Below are 23,708 nucleotides of genomic sequence, written 5' to 3' on the forward strand. Positions count from 1 at the left end.
CCACGTGGACTACAGAGGTCCTGAAGTGACCCACATGGACTAAAGGGGTCCTGAAGTGACCCACATGGACTAAAGGGGTCCTGAAGTGACCCACATGGACTACAGAGGTCCTGAAGTGACCCACATGGACTACAGAGGTCCTGAAGTGACCCACATGGACTAAAGGGGTCCTGAAGTGACCCACATGGACTACAGAGGTCCTGAAGTGACCCACGTGGACTACAGAGGTCCTGAAGTGACCCACATGGACTAAAGGGGTCCTGAAGTGACCCACATGGACTACAGAGGTCCTGAAGTGACCCACATGGACTAAAGGGGTCCTGAAGTGACCCACATGGACTACAGAGGTCCTGAAGTGACCCACATGGACTAAAGGGGTCCTGAAGTGACCCACATGGACTAAAGAGGTCCTGAAGTGACCCACATGGACTACAGAGGCCCTGAAGTGACCCACATGGACTAAAGAGGTCCTGAAGTGACCCACATGGACTACAGAGGCCCTGAAGTGACCTACATGGACTACAGAGGTCCTGAAGTGACCCACATGGACTACAGAGGCCCTGAAGTGACCCACATGGACTACAGAGGCCCTGAAGTGACCCACATGGACTAAAGAGGTCCTGAAGTGACCCACATGGACTACAGAGGCCCTGAAGTGACCCACATGGACTAAAGAGGTCCTGAAGTGACCCACATGGACTACAGAGGCCCTGAAGTGACCTACATGGACTACAGAGGTCCTGAAGTGACCCACATGGACTACAGAGGCCCTGAAGTGACCCACATGGACTACAGAGGCCCTGAAGTGACCCACATGGACTAAAGAGGTCCTGAAGTGACCCACATGGACTACAGAGGCCCTGAAGTGACCCACATGGACTAAAGAGGTCCTGAAGTGACCCACATGGACTACAGAGGCCCTGAAGTGACCCACATGGACTAAAGGGGTCCTGAAGTGACCCACATGGACTAAAGAGGTCCTGAAGTGACCCACATGGACTACAGAGGCCCTGAAGTGACCCACATGGACTACAGAGGCCCTGAAGTGACCTACATGGACTAAAGGGGTCCTGATGGAATACCAGACCACCAGACACACACTGTGTTTACACATGTGGTTTTCCTGGCTCCTCCTCCTGGGACGCAGAACTGTGACGTTTGTCGCGTTTCAGTGAGCCTGTTTACATTCACACCAATATGACGATTATCCGATTTTTGGAGTTATCCGATTATTCCAGTGATCACGTAAACAGGATAATCTGATCGTCTTTATCCGATAACGGCAGTAATCTGATTATGAGAAATCGGATTAACTCACTTAGGTTTCTCCCCAATACTCCGATTGTCTTTATTATCGCATTTTTTAAGTGACTGTAAATGCGTAGATCAGATGAATGCACAACCCAAGATTATTTCTCACAGGTTGTATGAACTTTCTACAGAGTATGAGTGTCCGAAGGTCACATGGAGTAGAATACGGTAAAGTAATGACAGAATCAAAGTATAGATCCACAGTTACCCCTTTGATCACCAGTGTTGGAGTAACGGCGATGAGACCCATTTACAACTAACCCCACCAGATATTAATACTAGATATTAACCCTCTGGTACCCCGTCCACCAAGACCCTGACTAAACACCAAGTGGGCCTTTTTCACACACTTGTGGAATAATGTCAAAAAAATGTTCATACAGTTTGTTTTTAATTCTTTTACACTTTTTTCTATTTCATCAACTTGAGCCGTAAATAAAAATACCAAATACTCAATAACTGTCACATTTTTTAACCCTTTAAATGCCGTGTTTGTAATGTAAACAAACCATTTTTTTGGATGAAAAAAACAAAAAAAATATTTATTTTCAATATCCTACATAAAAAGTGGATCACATATTATTAGATTTTTTCATCCTGGCATATGTCAGTGATTAACTCCAACACTGGTTAATTTACATTATTATTTTTGGAGCTAGGTCAAATGTTCATAAATACTAGCATCTGTCACCAAGTGTGCGTAAAATGCACACCTATAAATCAAACCATTAAATATTATATATTGATTTATTTTTCTGCTGTAATTTGATTTTATTTTTGTAAATCCAGCTCAGTCCTAATCATACAGATCAAATGTTAGAAACAGTGCGTTTTCTGCACACTTGGCAGACAGATGCTAGTCTGGTCATTTTCTTTTGTTTACAATGTGCACATTTGAGTTGGACAGAATTTTAAAGATCATGTAAAAATGAACAACTTTTGAATTCTAACCTTATTTAAATTGTGAAAAATAATAAGAAGTTTTTTAAAATGAAGTGCAAAGTGTGCCTAAAAGGCACACCTGGATACCAGAGGGTTAATAAAAACTAAAAAAACAAAACAAAAAAATAACCCAAACAAAAACACATATACATATGTAATATAAGGACATATAATATTCTATATTGTCCTGTGTACTAATACAGTAATAATATATTCATGTATCCATATTCAAAGTAGATGTTGTTTGGTTTGTGTGTTGGCAGAAGGTGCAGGCGTTTGTGTTCAGAGCTGCTTTAGAAGGAACAGACAATGTTTTCCTCATGTTTATTTCACTAATGTGTGTGTATCCACAGCTGCCAGAGGAACACAACAGCCTGAACATCAGAGTGAAAAGCCTTAAAACAGTGTGTGTGTAAAACACCCGTTAACAGGTTTAAGCGTGGAGCTGATGATAATGTTCCGACGCTGCAGCTTTGTGTCATGACTGGATGAATTCTCACAGACACACACTTATTCTAAGTTATGTAAATTTCCACAGGCTTTTTTTTTTTTCTTGCAGTAATCTCTTCCCATTGTAGATGGTGCTGTAACTGCGTCTGTTTGCTGCTGATAAACCTCTGGAAGAGTCCGGTCTCTGCTGGATTCTATCAGGACGCCGTCAGACACAAAGCGTTGGCTCCAACGTACGTCCAGGAGTGGGTTTACAGCAGGAAGACGATGCAGAACGAGGACAGAAGACAGAGCAGCAGACACAAACACACACCCCACCTGTCCGTCAGCGTATGTAAGCACCGCCCCTCCACACTCACATGTGCAGCCGCTCCTGCTCAACCAGGTTATTATCGTCAACGAAAACTAACGAAATGACCAAAACTAGAACGGAAAAAACATTTAACTGAAATAAATAAAAACTGTAATTAAAAGAAAGAACCATAACTAACTGAAACTGTATTGTGTGTTTACAAAACTAACTGAAACGGATAAAAATTATGACTAAAGTTTCCTTAGTTTTCATTTTTGTCAATGTCAGATTGATACAAAATCGATTTATTTCACTTGAGCACTTTTAGCTGTTGGCACCCTACGACACTTCATGGTCTGTCACTTCTATCACTTGTCGTTTAGAGACAGAGACTAAAGTTGGGAGAAAGCAGCAGAGTTCTGTATGGGATTTATTTGAATACGACAAACAGGAAGATAAAAGATACGAAAAACTAAAACTAAACTAAAACTAAGCCTTCATGTCTGCCTTGATGTTCACGCTGTCCCCCAATTTCCCTTCAAATCCATGAAAAAATCCCAGCATGTGTCCACGTGTACTGTGTGAAAAATGTATGATGTCTTACATTTGTGCTTTGCATTATCTTCTTCTGTACTTTTAACACAGTTTTTTTTGTGGGATGGGTCTTGTGGCGGCGCGTGTTGCAGTGGCTGAAGACCCTAATCTTTGAATGGAATTTCGTTTGATGTACTCTGTACTGTCAAATGACAATAAAGGCAACCTTCTGACCTTCCTTCTGATTTAGAAAAAAAAATGTAACTAATAAAAACTAGCAAACCTGCTCTAAAACTGAATTAAAATGAACCGAATTAGAGAAAAAAAGTCCAAACTAAGTAAAACTAAACTAGAATGAAAAATCCAAAACTAATATAATCTTGGCACAGATCTCTGCTAAGGCAGATCAGCCCCCCCCCCCACGATCCCCACCGAAATATAATCATCTGTTCCATGTGTCAGTATCAACATTTCCTGAAAATTTCATGAAAATCCATCCATAACTTTTGGAGTTATCTTGCAAACAAACAAACAAACAAACAAACAAACAAACAAACAAACAGACAGACAGACAGACAGACAGACAGACAGACCTTTTACCCCTGCCGTTACACTTGGCAGAGGTAATTATAAAACCAGACGAGTCATGTTTGAAGCTATGGAAAAATATTCAATAGACACGAACCTGTGGCTGCATTGTGTCTGACTTCTTTGAAATCGACAAAATACTTTTAATTGTTGTTCTTTTACCTCAGAAACTACGGAAGCCCTAAAAGGACCTACGTTAAAACAGAGGTTTGGCTAGACAGAATGACGGACAGGGTCCTAAAAATTCCATCATAACACATTATTATCCGTCATTTCAAACAAAATGTTTAATGATGATGAGACATCTTTAGTCGTATTTAACGTTCAGAACCATCTCAGTGATGCAGCAGCTGTCTGATAAACCAGCGTCATATCATGACTCACACTGATCGGCCTTGGCAGAGGTCTGCGCTCTACGAGTGCTTTTCTAGAAAAGACAGCGCAGACCTCCGCCAAGGCAGATCAGTGCCCCCCCACCCCCCCCACCAAAATCTAATCATTTCTTCCTCATGCCAGAATCAACATTTCCTGAAAGTTTCATCCAAATCCGGACACTGACCTGCCTTGGCGGAGGTCTGCGCTCTCTGAGTGTTTCTAGGGATATGAATGAATCGCTACGACTTTAACTGAAAATACTCAAAAAGATCATGAAGAAACCAAAACAACTCTGCAACTTAGAACTATTAAATAAATATATTGTGACGTATGGAACACTTTCCCCTCATCAGTGAATGAACCCGTGTCCTTCTGGTCCTGGGCCTATCCCAGGTGGCATTGTCGGTTTTTGTTCATTTATGTTAACTTATATGAGGTTATCGTTCATTTTGTCTTGCCATAATCTGCTCGACTTCCACACTTAGACATACAACACACAAAAAAACAGATACTGCTGAAAACTACACCACCTGTGGCTGGGGATGCAGTTTACGTCAGGGTGTAGAATTGTGCACCAGATACTGGCCAAAAGTGCATTCCCCGTCAGAATGAGCTTGCGAAGCCAAAGGAGTGAAATACCTTTAACAGCTCATATTTGGAGCTGTTCTGGTGTGTCCAGGTGAAGTTTCCAGCAACCTAAGCAGCAACAACCCAGTTTACCTGATACCTCATTAAAAGTATGTGGTAATCTCATGAAAACAATAGACAAAATGTTTGAAGGCATGTCCTTTTAGGGCTTCTGGAAGAAACACATGGAAAAAAAATTAAAAAGACAGCAAATTTTCAAAAACGTTCCTAAACCTTTAGCCACAACTGTAGACGTCACATGTAACTTCAGCACCTCAGCACCATGGACAGCGACTGACATTACCTAACTCATCCACTCTGTGGACAAAAGTCTGTGGTGTTTGTGTTCTAACAGGCTCTGGGATCCAAAACAATAAGGACTAATGTCAGAATACACTTTTATATTATGGGATAGATACCATTGTATTGGTTAGTTTGGTTTAAATTGTTATCTTTGATTGTCTGTATAGATAATTAAGTTGTGTCTGTCAAGTATATTTTGTTGCACTAGGAGTGGGTGCTAGGAGGTGGTCAGGATCAGGATCAGGATCAGGATCAGGATCAGGATAAACTTTATTGTCCTGTACTGGAAATTTGTTTTGGACAACAGTGCTACACATCACTGCATTCAAAAAATCTTGAAGTCAGTGTAATCACAATTATGATTACACCCAGTCCATATGTTGCACCCTTCCCTCTAAGATCCAACAAACAGAATAAATATAATTGATACAAGTTAATTGAAAAAGTAGAGATTGTTCTGATGTGTGGGTGTTGTTGCCTCTTCTTATAAAACAATGAAAACAACAATAAATATATTTATGAAAAAAAGCCTCAGATGTTTTTTAATTATTTTCTCTCAACATTGATTTAGTTTTTGTTCATGACTTTGATTTTCAATGTTCTTCCTCTAAATGTCTGTAATATTTGTCCTGCTCTGACTGTGAATAATAACTTCCATCTACTGTCATCACGTCTGACTGAAGAAGAAACATCTACCATTAAACTAGAGTGAACCAGAAGAGCACACGGAGAGCGCAGACCTCCGCCAAGGCAGATCAACAGCAGAAAAAAAAACAAAAAAATACCAGCAAAAACATAACCTCCTTGGCGGAGGTCAGTATTGATATTTCTCAACTCTATGGACATAAATTTGTGGACACATCATGTCTGCAGCTGTCAGATGTCCTGTTCAGGACAATCAGACACACAAACATCAAGATTAATAATCAATAGCATATCTATCCCATAATATAAAAGTCTATTCTGACATTAGTCCTTATAGTTTTGGATCCCAGAGCCCTGTTAGAACACAAACACCTGGATTCAACGGGTCCACAGACTGGAGTCCACATGTGTTTGAATTAGGTCATTATGCTGTAACGACATGTCCCTAACTGACACGTTAGCCGCACAGTTTATACCATTAGAGTCATGAGAAGTAAAGGAACCAGCCACCAAACTACTGAATGAAAATCTGAGAAAAGCACAAACCAACTGTTTATATTTAAATTAGAACAGTCCGAACAGTTTATATTTAAATTAGAACAGTCCAAACAGTTTATATTTAAATTAGAACAGTCCGAACAGTTTATATTTAAATTAGAACAGTCTAAACAGTTTATATTTAAATTAGAACAGTCTAAACAGTTTATATTTAAATTAGAACAGTCTAAACAGTTTATATTTAAATTAGAACAGTCTAAACAGTTTATATTTAAATTAGAACAGTCCGAACAGTTTATATTTAAATTAGAACAGTCCGAACAGTTTATATTTAAATTAGAACAGTCCGAACAGTTTATATTTAAATTAGAACAGTCCAAACAGTTTATATTTAAATTAGAACAGTCTAAACAGTTTATATTTAAATTAGAACAGTCTAAACAGTTTATATTTAAATTAGAACAGTCTAAACAGTTTATATTTAAATTAGAACAGTCTAAACAGTTTATATTTAAATTAGAACAGTCCGAACAGTTTATATTTAAATTAGAACAGTCCGAACAGTTTATATTTAAATTAGAACAGTCCGAACAGTTTATATTTAAATTAGAACAGTCCGAACAGTTTATATATAAATTAGAACAGTCTAAACAGTTTATATTTAAATTAGAACAGTCCAAACAGTTTATATTTAAATTAGAACAGTCTAAACAGTTTATATTTAAATTAGAACAGTCTAAACAGTTTATATTTAAATTAGAACAGTCCAAACAGTTTATATTTAAATTAGAACAGTCCGAACAGTTTATATTTAAATTAGAACAGTCCAAACAGTTTATATTTAAATTAGAACAGTCTAAACAGTTTATATTTAAATTAGAACAGTCCGAACAGTTTATATTTAAATTAGAACAGTCTAAACAGTTTATATTTAAATTAGAACGGTCTAAACAGTTTATATTTAAATTAGAACGGTCTAAACAGTTTATATTTAAATTAGAACAGTCCAAACAGTTTATATTTAAATTAGAACAGTCTAAACAGTTTATATTTAAATTAGAACAGTCCAAACAGTTTATATTTAAATAAGAACAGTCCAAACAGTTTATATATAAATTAGAACAGTCTAAACAGTTTATATTTAAATTAGAACAGTCTAAACAGTTTATATTTAAATTAGAACAGTCCAAACAGTTTATATTTAAATTAGAACAGTCTAAACAGTTTATATTTAAATTAGAACAGTCCAAACAGTTTATATTTAAATTAGAACGGTCTAAACAGTTTATATTTAAATTAGAACAGTCCGAACAGTTTATATTTAAATTAGAACAGTCCGAACAGTTTATATTTAAATTAGAACAGTCTAAACAGTTTATATTTAAATTAGAACAGTCCGAACAGTTTATATTTAAATTAGAACAGTCCGAACAGTTTATATTTAAATTAGAACAGTCTAAACAGTTTATATTTAAATTAGAACAGTCCGAACAGTTTATATTTAAATTAGAACAGTCTAAACAGTTTATATTTAAATTAGAACAGTCCAAACAGTTTATATTTAAATTAGAACAGTCTTAACAGTTTATATTTAAATTAGAACAGTCCGAACAGTTTATATTTAAATTAGAACAGTCCGAACAGTTTATATTTAAATTAGAACAGTCCGAACAGTTTATATTTAAATTAGAACAGTCTAAACAGTTTATATTTAAATTAGAACAGTCTAAACAGTTTATATTTAAATTAGAACAGTCCGAACAGTTTATATTTAAATTAGAACAGTCCGAACAGTTTATATATAAATTAGAACAGTCTAAACAGTTTATATATAAATTAGAACAGTCCAAACAGTTTATATTTAAATTAGAACAGTCCAAACAGTTTATATTTAAATTAGAACAGTCTAAACAGTTTATATTTAAATTAGAACAGTCTAAACAGTTTATATTTAAATTAGAACAGTCTAAACAGTTTATATTTAAATAAGAACAGTCCAAACAGTTTATATTTAAATTAGAACAGTCTAAACAGTTTATATATAAATTAGAACAGTCTAAACAGTTTATATTTAAATAAGAACAGTCCGAACAGTTTATATTTAAATTAGAACAGTCTAAACAGTTTATATTTAAATTAGAACGGTCTAAACAGTTTATATTTAAATTAGAACAGTCCAACAGTTTATATTTAAATTAGAACAGTCTAAACAGTTTATATTTAAATTAGAACAGTCTAAACAGTTTATATATAAATTAGAACAGTCCAAACAGTTTATATTTAAATTAGAACAGTCTAAACAGTTTATATATAAATTAGAACAGTCCAAACAGTTTATATTTAAATTAGAACAGTCTAAACAGTTTATATTTAAATTAGAACAGTCTAAACAGTTTATATATAAATTAGAACAGTCTAAACAGTTTATATTTAAATTAGAACAGTCTAAACAGTTTATATTTAAATTAGAACAGTCTAAACAGTTTATATATAAATTAGAACAGTCTAAACAGTTTATATTTAAATTAGAACAGTCCGAACAGTTTATATATAAATTAGAACAGTCCAAACAGTTTATATTTAAATTAGAACAGTCTAAACAGTTTATATTTAAATTAGAACAGTCTAAACAGTTTATATTTAAATTAGAACAGTCCGAACAGTTTATATTTAAATTAGAACAGTCTAAACAGTTTATATTTAAATTAGAACAGTCCAAACAGTTTATATTTAAATTAGAACCAGTTTGTACTCAAAGCTCCAAACAGACGTGTTGGGCGTAGGGCTGCTCTCAGAGGACTCTTTATCTGCTGCAGCTGAATACGGATAAAAACAAAAACTCTCACAAGCGTCAAATGGCTTTGTCCCAAATGCTCACCAGTCCAAGGTCATATCATCACAGCAGCAACAACAACAACAACAACAACAACAACAGGAGGTGTTTTGGTCCGGTGGGACTGGGGCTGTTTAGTGTCTGGAAGCCTGCTGAGGTGTGTGGATGTCCTGGTTCAACTCCAGTTCCAAATAAAAGGGGAAACTTTTCCAGCTCAGACTGGATTTTTACAGCCTCCAGACCTCAGCTCTTAGTATTCACACATGCTGTGTGTCACCGTGACGGTGAAAATGGGAATTTAATTCTGAGCGGCAGATCACTGTAATCAATATTCAGAGCATTTTGAGGGTCTTCAGTAGTAGTCGGAAGCTGTTCCCTGCCATGTAAAGCTCAGCAGATGAAAAAGCAGACGTGTAGCGCGCTAACATATCACACACCTGCTGTCTGCCTGAAGGAAGCCACCGGCACATTCCAGGTTTACACAGGAGGAAAACACAGGCTCATAATTATGTAACGCAGGAAACTGTGTGTGCATTTGCATCTGAAAAACACTATTTACAAAACTAATGTGGTTTTCAGTGTCGTAGAGGAACAAAGTATGAATACGTCACTACTGTACTCAAGTATGTTTTGGGAGAATTTGTCCTTTAATTAGTTTTTTTTTTTTTTTTAAATTCAAATCAAATCAAATCAAAACAAAGACGGGTGCAAACAGAGGGCTATTTATAGGTGCATATGTGTGTGTGTGTGTGTGTGTGTGTGTGATATTGTTGTGGTTATTTTGTGCGAGTTGGGCATATTCAGGTGGAGACAGAAGAGGGAATGGAAACAAAATAAGTAAAAGGGTCAAAAGGATGTGAGTATGCAAAAGTAAGAAATCAGTAAAGGTTTTAAATAATAGCAAAGAAAGAAGTTTAAAGGGAAAAAAAGAAAGGAAAAGGAGAGAGAGAGAGAGAGAGAGAGAGAGAGAAACAAACAACAGCAAAATCAATAATCTGAGTATTTTTTATGGTTATGTCTACTGAGGCACATTATTATTATTATTATTATTATTATTATTATTATTATTAATAATAATATTAATATTTATTATTATTATAATAATAACTAGAAGCACTCGGAGAGCGCAGACCTCCGCCAAGGCTGATCAGTGGCCCCCCCCTGTGGGCCCCCCCACGCCAAGGAGGTTATGTTTTTGCCAGGGTTTGTCTGTCTGTTTGTCTGTCCGTTAGTGTGCAACATAACTCAAAAAGTTATGGACAGATTTTGATGAAATTTTCAGCGTTTGTTGGAAATGGGCCCCCCCGTGGGCCCCCCCACCCCCGATCACCACCAAAATTTAATCATTTCTTCCTTATCCCATTTCCAACAAACCCTGAAAATTTCATCCAAATCTGTCCATAACTTTTTGAGTTATGTTGCACACTAACGGACAGACAAACAAACAAACAAACAAACCCTGGCAAAAACAGAACCTCCTTGGCGGAGGTAATTATTTTATCTAGCTTGAGAAATGTGCATTTAGTTGTGTTAATATAACAAAACAGAATAATAAGGTCATGTCTACTGTCACAGTACTGAGGCACCAAATGTGGACGTGTCTATTTCCTCACACCCAATCAGATGTTCTCATTTGTCCTGTTCCAATCAGCTGTAAGGACATGTAGTTGTCCCAGATCCAATCATGGACACTGTTCCATGAACTCATTGTCCTTTTGTGTCCACAGTACTGTGCTCATATATGGAGTATACCCCCCCCCCGTACACACCACAACCACAGTATGTAAATCCACTCCAGTTTACTCTGGTTTGGTCCTTTGGTCACATGACACCGGCGTTGTCGGTGCCTGAAACAGTATTTTTATCAAACGGGTCCCAGAGCGTAAACATGTCCCAGCTCCGCCCCCCTGGTGTTGGCTCCTCCCCCCTGGTGTTGGCGTATGGATAGGACCAACACCACTGTATGGAAACCATGATGACCATAGGACCATGTGACCAGAAGAAGAAAACCCCAGACGGAACCACCTGCACATGCTCAGTGCGTTCTTCTGTGGTTTTCATGTCTCCTCCATAGTCTCTGTCTGTGGTTGTGGACAGGTCCACACACAGGTGTGGACTACGTATGACACCGTTGAACCCAGTTGGACCGTTTCCACCTGGACACACAGATTTATGGAAACCATACGAGTATGGACGCAAAAATTTTAGAATCAGCAAATGACAAATAGCAGGAGCGTAGTGGTGTGGACGTAGTCTGGGGAACTGGTCCCCTGTCCTTGTCCTGGACCTGGATAGACCCACATGTGATGGTTCTGTCCACAGTACTGTGTCCACAGGGGGACAGGGTACCAGTCTACAGAGGACAGAACCAGGACACTGGGTCTGAGGGACAGAGACACATGACAAAGATAGTCCCACAGGACTGGAGACAGAGACACTTTGATTTTTTATGGTTTACTTTCACTTTTACGTCACTACGTTCCTTTACTTCACTACATTCCTTTACTTCACTACGTTCCTTTACTTCACTACATTCCTTTACTTCACTACATTCCTTAACTCAGTTGTGTACTTCTACTCCCGTACATTTTTAATACACAGTACTGTTACTCGCTACAAAAAATAAATGAAAGGAACTTTTGTGCTTTCAGTAGTGAGATTACAGCTGACTGCAACTAAGTCAGGAAGATGATTAGTCTGCGTCCCAGGTGGTGGCACCCATTACCTGGGAGTCTGAGATCCAGGAGGCACAGCGCACCCAGCCAGACCCTGGAGGAGGGCCCCCTGATGGTCTGTTTGTTCCTGGTTCTGTCTGGTCTTCAGTTCTTCAATGGGTGCGTGCCAGTAAGTTCTCCTGCCATCCTGGAATCAACCGAACCCTGTCCCTTCTCAAACACCACTTCTGGTGGTCTACATTGGATAAGGATACCAGATCTTATGTTCAAGCCTGTTCTGTCGGTGCCTGTGGTAAAACTTCTCACTCCCCTCCTGCCGGGTTGCTCTGCCCTCTACCTGTTCCTGGTCACCCATGGTCCCACATTTCTGTTGACCTTGTCACTGGTCTCCCAGCTTCCCAGGGTAGCACTGCCATACTGACCATAGTCAATCGTTTCTCCAAGGCTGCACATTTCGCTATCCCCAAACTACCCACAGCTAAAGAGACAGCAGAGCCACTTACCACCCATGTCGTTCATCTGCATGGCATCCCTGCAGACATTGTGTCTGACCGAGGACCACAGTTTACATCACAGGTATGGCAGCTTTCTGTCAAAGTCTGGGTGCCACAGTTAGTTTAACATCTGGTTTTCATCCTCAGACCAATAGCCAGACAGAACGGGCAAACCAGGACCTGGAGACCTCCCTTTGCTGCATCACTGCCTCTGACCCCACAGCCTGGGCCTCCTACCTCCCATGGACAGAACATGCTCACAGTTCCTTGGTCAGCTCAGCTACAGGTATGTCCCCTTTTGAAGCATCACTTGGATAAAAGCCACCTCTGTTTCCCTCGCAGGAGGAGGAACTGTCAGTTCCTTCAATCCAGCATCACCCCCACCGTTGCCAACGTATCTGGAACAAGACCCGAGCCATTCTGTTCCAATCCTCGGCCAGGACCAAACAAGCTGCCGACAAACATCCCAGCCCCCCAGTATCACATGGGCCAGTCTGTTTGGTTATCATCTATGAATATTCCACTCAAGACCGATTGTGGCAAGCTGTCCCCTCGTTACCTCGGTCCATTCAAAATAGTAAAGATAATTAATCCCTCTGCTGTTCACCTCAAGCTCCTCAACTCACTCCATGTCCAGCCCACATCCCATGTTTCTCAGCTGAAGCCAGTCCACAGCAGTGACCTTTGCCCTCCGACACCCCCCCCCCCCCCGATCATTGACGATCATCCAGCTTATACAGTGCGCAGGCTTCTGTATGTGCAGAGGTAGGGGGTTCCAGTATCAGGTGGGCTGGGAGGGATATGGACCTGAGGAGTGGTCCTGAGTCTCTTGGGCTCTCATTCTTGACATGGATATGGTGAGGGACTTCCACAATGCTAATCCTACCAAGCCTGGGGGTCACCAGGAGGCTCCCATTAGAGGGGGGGGGGGGGGGGGTTACTGTCAGGATCCTAGTGTTTTTCCTTGTGTTGCCCCTCCCTTTTGTGGGCATGTGTCTTGTTTGTTCTTTCTCTGTCTTGTTTGTGTGTGTGTGTTGTCTGGAGCTGGGCGGAGCTGGAGTTCACCTGTTACCTTTCACCCACGTACCTGTACACCATCTTCAGTCCAGCCACCTGCCAACAATCAGCCACCTCCACTCCTCTGTCTTTAAGCCCCGTTGACTGCACCACTCATCACCAGACTGTCTGCTCACCTCAGTGGTGGCACATGAACTTTGGCTCTGTGGTTTGATTTGCTACTTTCCTGGATTTTTTTACTGACCCTGACTGTGCTTTTTTCTCCCAGTTCCTGCCCCCCCCAGACTCAACTGCCACCTTCGTCCTACTCCTGCTCCAGCTCATTCTGGAATACCATTAAAGATTTTGTCATTTTACAAGTTTTTCTTTTGTCCTTCGTCTGCATCGTGGGTCCATCTCTCACCTAACCTTGACAACTAGACTGTAGACACAAGAAAAATGTGCAAAAAACAGAAGAAACTACATGACAGTAGGGAATGTTCAAACACCTGACAATGACTCCAGCAAACACTTACATTCCAAAGAAAACGGAATTTCAGCGAATCAGGTTAAATGTGGAACCTGAACTAAAATGATTTTGTACATCCATGACTTCAGTATTTTTGGTCAGTTCTACTTCAGTCTGTAATTTGGGGAAAATCTATTTATTTGTTTTGTACTTTGTCTAAACATTTCAGGTTTGACTCTAACTCTTCCTTTTGTGTGAGAACAGATTGACTTTTCTTTCCTCAGTCAGAGTTTTGTCATATATTTGTGTTTGTTTTCTCTTTTTGTTTAGGACAGCTGGAGTCATACTAGGTACAAACTCCAATACTGAGTTCATATTCATGTGTGTGTCCTGAAACCTGACAGCATTCTGCATATTTACACCAGCAGACCACCACTAGATAGACCACAACACAAAGGACCAACAGGCCTGAAGTCCAGACTCACACAGAACCAGCTCATGTGACTCCACACTAATGATGACAGACAGTCATGAAAAACCGGTTCAGTCACAGACATGTTCATGCATGTGAACCGCCCACAAATAAACAGATCCCGTTTATATTTTAGAACCTAAACTGCAGGTTCAACAGCTGACTGGACAGATAATGTTCTGACTGCTGTTTCTAAACATCCACACTTCCACACATGTATTTAAAGAACCAGAACCAGAACCAGAACCCTTCTACATGTCGTCTGTGCTCTGTGATAAAACAACACACACTTGGATTTCACCAAAACATCAACCAGGAAACAGGTCAGAGGCGGAGCCACATTCCACAGAACAAAGATCATTTCCCAGAAATCAAAGTTAAAGTTGTTCTCAGTGTGAGCAGAGCTGCAGACGTGTCTGTGGAACCATCGAACAAACCTTAAACCCACTTCATCAGATCTGTTTCCAGTCTCAGCAGAGTCTCTACAAACAGAGGTGAGTCCACCTGAGCTGATCTACAGCTTCAACACCACACTGCAACTGCAAACACACAAATAGAACTGTATTCATTTCACACCAACTCTCCTCACATGGTTCCTATCACTGAACCGCATGGATAAACCAACAGGATTTACACAGATTCTATATTATTACAGCCCATGTCCTTTAGATGGTCTGGACTTTGGTTCTACGTCTCTTCATGCTTTTGTTTCCACTAACATTTTCTACAGTTACACTTCAATGAACTTCCAGAACATTTCAAAGCCCAAGTATTGGACTGACGTTATGGATTTTTATCACTGCTGTAGAGTCATGTGACTGACCAGTCACACTTATCTGAAGACCATAAAGAACTTTTTTTGACACTTAGTTTTTATTAGTTATTTATCATCTTGTTATACAAAACATAACAAACAACAGTCAGCAATAGATAATAGTCACAATTCAAAAGCAGGGATAATAATGTCTGCAGTTATGAAACAGCAACCAAGTTACACAATCAAATTTTAGAGCTGCAGTTCACACAACACTCTCAGGACTATGAGACAAACCACACATTAATTGTCTTTAAAGAAACTAATCCATTTGTTCCACTTTTTCATGTAAACTTCAGCTTGCAGCCTCAGCATAAATGTTAATCTCTCCATTTTGTGAATTTCATCTTCTGTTTTCATCCAGTCCTCTAGCACGGGTGGATCAAGTTGAAGCCATTTTCAAGTGATTGTTTTTTTTGCTGCAGCACCAAAAATTTTTAGGAGGTATTTGTCATTTATGACCATAAAGGACTTTTATGAGTATTCTTATTGTAAACTATCACATGACAACAAACACTGATTCTATAATTCAAATATTTCAGTGTTGTATCTGTTCTGTTGGTCCATAGATATGGCTGCTGCCGGTCGTGTCCGATCTGAAGATCAGTTCCTGTGTTCCATCTGTCTGGATGTCTTCACTGATCCAGTCACAATACCATGTGGACACAACTTCTGCAAATCCTGCATCTCTGAACACTGGAGGGTTAATGTCCCATATCAGTGTCCCATGTGTAAAGAGGTTTTCAACTTGAAACCTCAGCTGAAGATCAACACAATCATTAAAGAGATGGTGGCTCAGTTCAGACATGAAGCTCAACATGAACCAAACATCTCCAGCTCAGACCAACAAGCTGCCAAACCAGGAGAAGTTCCCTGTGACGTCTGCACTGAACCCAAACTGAAGGCCCTGAAGTCCTGCCTGGTGTGTCTGACCTCCTACTGTCGGACTCATGTGGACCCTCATCTGACTGTTCCAGCACTGAAAAGACATCAGCTGATCCACCCTGTGGAGAACCTGGAAGACAGGATGTGTAGGAAACACGACAAACCTCTGGAGGTGTTCTGTAAAACCGACCACACATGTATCTGTCACCACTGCGCCTACTCAGACCACAAAGGTCATGATGTTACTCCTCTGAAAGATGAACATGAAGAACAGAAGCCAAAGCTGAAGAAGACAGAGGCTGAAATTAAGCAGATGATCCAGGAGAGACGACTGAAGATCCAGGAGATCCAGCGGTCAGTGGAGCTCAGTAAGAACGCTGCAGACAGAGAGACAGCAGAAGGTGTTGAGGTCTACACTGCTCTGATGAAGTCTGTTCAGAGAGGTCTGGACCAGCTCTTAGAGAAGATCCAAGAAAAGCAGAGGAGCACCGAGAAACAGGCTGAAGACTTCATCAAAGAGCTGGAACAGGAAATCTGTGAGCTGGAGAAGAGAAGCACTGAGGTGAAGCAGCTCTCAGGCTCTGAAGACCACCTCCACTTTGTCCAGAGGTTCACATGTGTAAAAGCTGCTCCATCCATGAAGACCTGGACAAAGGTCAGCGTCCGTCCACCATCATATGAGGGGACTGTGGAGAGAGCTGTGTCTGAGCTGGAGAAAAAACTCAGAGAAGACATGAAGAAGAAGAAGATGAAGAAGAAGGTGGTTAAAGCTGAGCTGAAGAGAGTCCAACAGTATGAGGTGGATCTGACTCTGGATCCAGATACAGCACATTCTGATCTCATCCTGTCTGATGATGGAAAACATGTTCATCATGGTGATAAAAAGAAGAACCTTCCAGACAAACCACAGAGATTCTCTCATTGTCCTTCCATCTTAGCGAAGCAGAGTTTCTCTTCAGGCAGGTTTTACTTTGAGGTTCAGGTCAAAGGAAAGACTAAATGGGATTTAGGAGTGGTCAGAGAGTCTGTCAACAGGAAAGGACAGATCACCTGTAGTCCTCTGTACGGATACTGGACCATCAGGTTGAGAAATGGAAATGAGTACGAAGCTCTTGCTGATCCTCGTGTCCGTCTGTCTGTGCAGCCTGGTCTTCAGAAGGTGGGGGTGTTTGTGGATTATGAGGAGGGTCTGGTCTCCTTTTATGACGTAGGTTCTTCAGTTCTCATCTACTCCTTCATTGGCTGCTGCTTCAATGATAAACTCCTCCCATACTTCAGTCCATGTCTGAATGATGGAGGTACAAACTCTGCTCCTCTGATCATCACTCCTGTCAGACACTGAGTAAGAAATTCATCAGATGTACAGATTTTCTCTGATTTACTGGAGTCACTAAACTTAGTGATGATGTAAACTGTTTGAACGTGTATGAATCTGGATCCAAATGCACTTAACCCTTTAACCCCTGAGACATTATTTCAGTAAAACGGGCTGTGGGAAGCATCATAAAAGCAGTTGTGAGTACATTCTTGTGTTCCTTTTCTTCAGGGGTTTTGTTTTACTGTGTGTTTTAGGGTCAAAACAGGGTGGAATAACAGAAAAAGACAAAGAGAGGAATTGAAGTTTGACAGGTTTTTACTAAATAAGGCACTCAGAATGTACATCAATAAGAGATTTAGAATGTTTAACATGAAATATGACCTGGAACATACTGAACAACAAGTATTTGAATTTTGGCTCAGCAGTTTTTGTTTTGGGCTTTTTTTTCTAAATTAGTCCAGCTGCTTTTTGGTATCTGGTTGAACAACAAAAAACAGTTACGTGGTCAAAACTCAGTAAAAACACAGTAAAAAAAAATTAAGGAAAATCACCACAACACTACAAACAACAGTAATAAACAAAAAACCACAAGGAAAACAGCCCCATCTATTATTATGGTGAGTCAGTCTCACTCACTGCTCTGTGATTTACCCCCCACCCCATTACACAGGCAGCACTGAGCATGCTCAGATGTCTGTGGAAAGAACATGGTCTCTTCTATTAGCACATTTTGAAATTTTTGCTATTGAGCAAACGGTTGAATTTCTATGATTATTTAAAACAAATCACACATTCAGGACGCTCACCACAGACACGTAAGGGGTTAAAGGGTTAAATACTCACATTAGTGCTGATAATAATCCTGGTTTGACACATTCTGATGCCTGTGATTTAATCCAATGATAATGATGGTGTTTTAATGTGAACTTGAATTCAAATGTTGGGATTGTGAATGTGTTTCCAAAATTAGATTGATTTTATACATTTAAATGATAGAACTGTAAATATTCAATAGTAACAGTAAAGATTCTGTTCATCAGCTTTAATAAATACAGTCATATACTGTTTACATTTGAAATGAGAAAAAAACATTAAATATTAAATGTTTGCTGAGTTATTTTCTATTTGTTCGTAGACAAACACATGTAATTATTGTAAACACTGCAATTGTTTCACATCTGCTCAAATGGAGGTTCTTCCATAATATTTAAGACCAAATATATTGAAATGATTCATCAGTTATTCAAATATGTTCTGATTAATTTTACTGAACTTGAAACCCAATCAATCCATTTGATAAATCACAAACCTTCAACTTATTTGGATGATTCTGCTCAAATATCTGAACTATGTATTTACATGTAAACTATGAAGAAACAAATGAAAATATTCACAGTATTTCCTCTGTTAAATGTAAAACTTCAATAAATATATTAAACTGTAAACAGATTTGTCTTGTGTTTCTTCTTTTGTTTTTATCTAAAACTGTAATAATTTAGTAAATAGTATATCGTAAATAGTCTAGAAAATGATGTAAAAATGCAGAGTTTTACTGTCATAAACCAACCAAAGCCCACCAAACTAGTAACATCTGAATAGTTTATACATGTGATATCTGTGGAAAAGTGTCTTTTTTCAGTCCAATCTGTCATTAACTGAAACATAGACCCAGTGTAAATTACACTTTCAGAGTTAAAATCAACTCTGAAATGTTTAACCCTGAAATTTCAACACTGCAGTTTTTGCTGTGTAACAACAACAACAACAATAATAATAATAATAATAATAATAATAATAATAATAATAATAATAATAATAATGTAACCTGGAAAAAAAGGTGAATATATTACAAATAAATCAATTACAAATACAGTTAAAAGGGTTAAAAAACATAAATATGTTCAAATACTATTCCATTTGTAGTGCAGTATGTTTAAAACATTTTAAAAGTACCTGGACATGAATTAAAAAACCCCCAAAACATTTGTAATGTACAATGGAGTCGATGTATTTAATTTTGTTTTATTTTGAAAGGTTAAAGGAAGTGCAATGTCTGTATACAACAGTTCCTGGTCAATATTTGTATTAACTTTACGCTTGTGAAACAGGAAGTGAATGTACTGCTAAGTGTTAGCTTAACGTCGAGAGGAAACCATAAGAGGAAAAGTCTGAATGTGTTGCTGTTTTTTTTTTTTTTTTTTTTTTTTTTTTTAAGTATGTAGACAAGTTTCAGATTGTTAAATCAGCAGTCGGAGGTGGATACTTGTACTTTTCTTTGGAGTGCTATGGCCGTTTTCATCCTGAAGAAAGTCCTGTAGCTGAGTCCTTTTTCCAACTCTTTAGCTTAAAGCTCTACCGTATGATGTGTCATTTTTACACTTTTCTTTTGTCATCTTAAAATGCTCCTAATAAGTGTGTGTCAAACTAAAATGTAAAAGAAATCCACCAGGTATTGAAACTCAAAAATGTTAAATTCTCATATAGTTCTAATAAAAGTCTGACCAATCATTTTAGTCGGTCCGAATAAAATAATTGGCCGAACCTGACTGAGCCTCCTGTCAATCATCCATTACGGCCGTCCAGCATCCGATCCATTATCACCGTCTCACATCCGATGTGTTCCTGTGAATCTGACGCTTCACTGGCGCTGCTTCTCCTGTCACTGACCACAGTCTACTGACCACTGACCACAGTCTACTGACCACTGACCACAGTCTACTGTCTAGGATGTGTTTGGATAGAACTGACATGCACATGTGGAAAGGAAAAAACGGATTTATGAACAGAAACGACAACTGAGGGGAACAAACAGGAGTCTGATGAATGAAGGATGGAGATAAAAGTCCAGAAGTCAGCTGTACTGGACTGAACAGGTCTGCATAAAGCTCAGCTTTTCTGACGGTGGGACTCATACAGGTGCATGTACCTGGTGTCACACATGTAAGATGATGTAGGATGAGAATTGTATGGACTATGAAACCTCAAATGTCCACGGAAAATTCGCGGAGGCCGCGTGTTCACAGTGCGCGCGCCCATCCCCTGGGCACTGCAGTGAAGACCCTGACCCAGTACTGCACAGACCAGGTCTACTGATGGAACAGGTCTACTGATGGAACAGGTCTACTGATGGAACAGGAGCCGTGGGCCCGCGGCAGGTGAATGATGTATCTGATTACTGAGGGAGGGGTCCGCGGACACGCCAAAACGGACCGAACCTCCGCCTCTGCTTCCTCCTCCGTTTGGATCGCGCATCAGGAGAGAGGAGGAGAGAGGAGGAGGAGCCTCAGAGCTCAGGCAGCGGGAAGGGGGCGGGGCTTTGGAGGGAGGCGGGTTGTTCATGTTCAAACATCTACTCAGTGCTGTGAGAAATGCCACATCGGTAGGTAGAGCCTTAAAGTGTATTAGCATTCAGTGGCTAAGTGAGTGGGCTTCTGTGGAGAAAAATAGCGAACCCAGCTTTGTAGAAAGACTGTTTCTCATAATTGCGGCTCTGAATATGTAGTTTGGTGGTGTTTGTAGAGCTTCCAGACTGTCAGAAGTGAACCTTTGGACTACTGTTTTTCCGGACATGTTGTGCTGGAATTGAGCGGGACCAGAGGACGTGTCCGCCATCTTAGGACAGACTGCACCTGCAACAGCTGAACTGGAGGACACATCTGCACTGACAAACACTCAGCAGGGAACACTCAGCTGGTTTTGGGGCTCACAGGAGGGAACTGGCCGGTAAGTTTGGGGCCTGTTTGCTCACAAGCATCCCTCAGGCCTGTGTCTGTAAAGTTTAAAGCAGTCAGTCAGATAGGGTGACAGTGAATGGTGTGTGGAACACAAGCGATAGAGACAGCAGGTCAGCCGCATGCTGATTGGCTGACCAATCCACGTGACTATACACTCCAAGATAGATTTCCTATTCATGTCCATGTAGACTACGGTGCATCGCATCAGGTCAGAACCACAACTTCTACACATGAGAAACCGATTGGGGGAAAAAACCCTGTTTATCCTGGTTGAGTTGAGTAAATTAAGAAACCAAGAAAATAAACAACAAGGTCTATTTAGTCTGAGCACTAGTTTCAATCAAAAGAGTCCATGGGGACAGTTTTCTTTAGTTTCATGTCTGACTCAACTGGACCACACACACTATAAACAATATGGAAGATTTTAGTCATGTGGATCAGTCAACCAACCAGCACGCGACTGACCTTCTGTCTCTATCCGCTTGTGTGTGTACCCACCACAGTATTAAAGTCAAAAGGACATTTTATTACTGTGAACATAGACAGTTTTCAGATTGTTTGACCGCTGTTATCTGTTAACATAAATTTACTCATTCAGTAAATTGAAAGTTCATTACATTTACTTATGTTTGGTCATTTACTTATTGGTAGAGTGTTCAGTGTGAATGAATGTGATGTGGTTATTGCTTAAAGGGTGAATTCTGTACATGGAGACACATAGTCCTTAAGATCAGTAAGTAATTAGATTTTTATTTTTTTTTAAGTATGTAAGGGGTTAATTAGGAACTCTGGGGCCCTTACCTTAATACACTGGGTGTTGGTGGGCTACAACAATAATAATAATACATTTTATTTTTAAGTGCCTTTCATGACACCCAAGGACTAGAGCCTGACCGATTGATTGGCCTGCCGATTAATCGGGCCGATTATATTGTATCACTGATTAATCAACATCGGCCAATATGTAACCGATTTATTAATTTTTTTGCTGCAGAGATTCTGTCCCGTGCTGCTCCTGAGTGTGTGCTGTTCGTAGAGTTAGAGGAATAGTAAAGTGTGTCAGTTTCACTTTCACTTCTGCTTGGACAATCACACTATCACCCCCCCCCACACACGCACACACATAATAATGGAATCATGGACCTCTACCCCCCCGCACTCTGACAAGGATGGACAGCTAATCCAGGGATTAAAGTTCTCCGTCACCATGACGGATTTCCGTCAAATGGGAAAATTGAGGGTGGAAAAAAGTCATATTGAAGTAACTTCCCCACGTGTTTCTCGGAGTCCAGTCGGCACCGCGATCCTGTCCTGGGTCTGCTGTCCTGGGTCTGCAGGTGTTTAACACAGACACGCCACGCACAGGGGGCTGGCAGGTTTAACAGTGATGATATTTAGATGACCTCTTTACTTTTGTCGGGAGGACAGATTGATGACTATTTATCTTTGGAAGGAAACGCCGCTCATTCTGTGCCTCAGAAACACATGGACAAGTTCAGCTTTACCGAAGTTCAGCCTCCAGACGCTAACTTTAGTTTAGTGCTAACAAGTAGCTTTCATTATGAAAGAACCACAGCGAAAAGGGAAGAAGACAGAACTGATCTACATGGACCTTCATGTTTGGGTTCATAGCTTATCTCCTCTTGCCGGTATATGACTAGTGTGTGTGTTTGTGTGTATGTGCCCTTCCCGTGCGTGCGGCTGTGCGTGCCGCGGCCTTACGCGGTTACGCGCCCGACTGCAAAAGTGCTTTATTTTGACCCGTTTAGCATCTTATTTCTATCTGTGTGGTACAGTACCAAGATAAAACTGAATGAATGAGTAACACCCTTGGTATTTGCAAAGCCACTGTATTTTAAATCCCCTCAGAGAGGATCTGGAACGGAATAGAATTTCTGTTTCAGTTGACATAATTTCTTCCAATCAAAAGAGAACATGATATTGGCGGGAGGGGGTTGTGGACGCAGGTTTGATTGAACAGATTATTTTGGCTAGCATATACGACATCATGGAGTCGTTTGTAGAGGAAGGTGCTGAGGTGGTAACTATTGAGAGATGCGTGAAAAATAGATGGAGGTGGGCGTGGCTTGATGAGAAGGGAGACGATGGAACTCCAATTAGATCATGGTGCAAAAAAATGAAGCAGCCTGGTGCGTGCATGTGCGTAGTTTGCTACAAGAAAATTCTGTATGGTTCCAATGGTAAAAAAGTCCTGATCCGCCATCAATCTGAAACTTTTTCACTCATTTTTTGCAGTAAGGTTTTCTTCTAGTTATTATTTTCACTTGCTTCAAAGGTTTTCATACCCTTTAAAATTAACCACAGAACACCAAAATTGACCTGAAGCTTTAAAATTTTTCTGGGGGAGGACCCCCAGACCCCCCACCAGTACCATTCATGACATTTTTTCTCTCCATGTTACTAATCTTCTACACCTGTACACTCTCCCATTC

The 23,708-nt window shown here is 39.8% G+C and overlaps 1 protein-coding gene across 2 annotated transcripts in view; it reads left to right on the plus strand.

Annotated features, from left to right (window-relative positions):
* LOC115437017 (E3 ubiquitin-protein ligase TRIM39-like) overlaps window positions 1–18,012 on the plus strand; it is a 760,370-nt gene extending 742,358 nt beyond the window's left edge. The window contains exons 1-2 of one of the 2 annotated variants that reach the window (XM_030160077.1): window positions 14,665–14,998; window positions 15,888–18,012. In XM_030160077.1, the coding sequence (XP_030015937.1) occupies window positions 15,890–17,545 (1,656 nt within the window). In that variant the 5' untranslated portion in view covers window positions 14,665–14,998; window positions 15,888–15,889 and the 3' untranslated portion in view covers window positions 17,546–18,012. Of the gene's footprint in view, window positions 1–14,664; window positions 14,999–15,887 lie in introns of those variants that run through there. The other variant, XM_030160078.1, reaches the window with a different exon arrangement.
* The last annotated feature ends 5,696 nt before the right edge of the window (window positions 18,013–23,708 follow it).

The sequence above is a fragment of the Sphaeramia orbicularis genome, chromosome 17 (assembly GCF_902148855.1).
Source record: "Sphaeramia orbicularis chromosome 17, fSphaOr1.1, whole genome shotgun sequence".
NCBI classification, from domain to species: Eukaryota; Metazoa; Chordata; class Actinopteri; order Kurtiformes; family Apogonidae; genus Sphaeramia; species Sphaeramia orbicularis.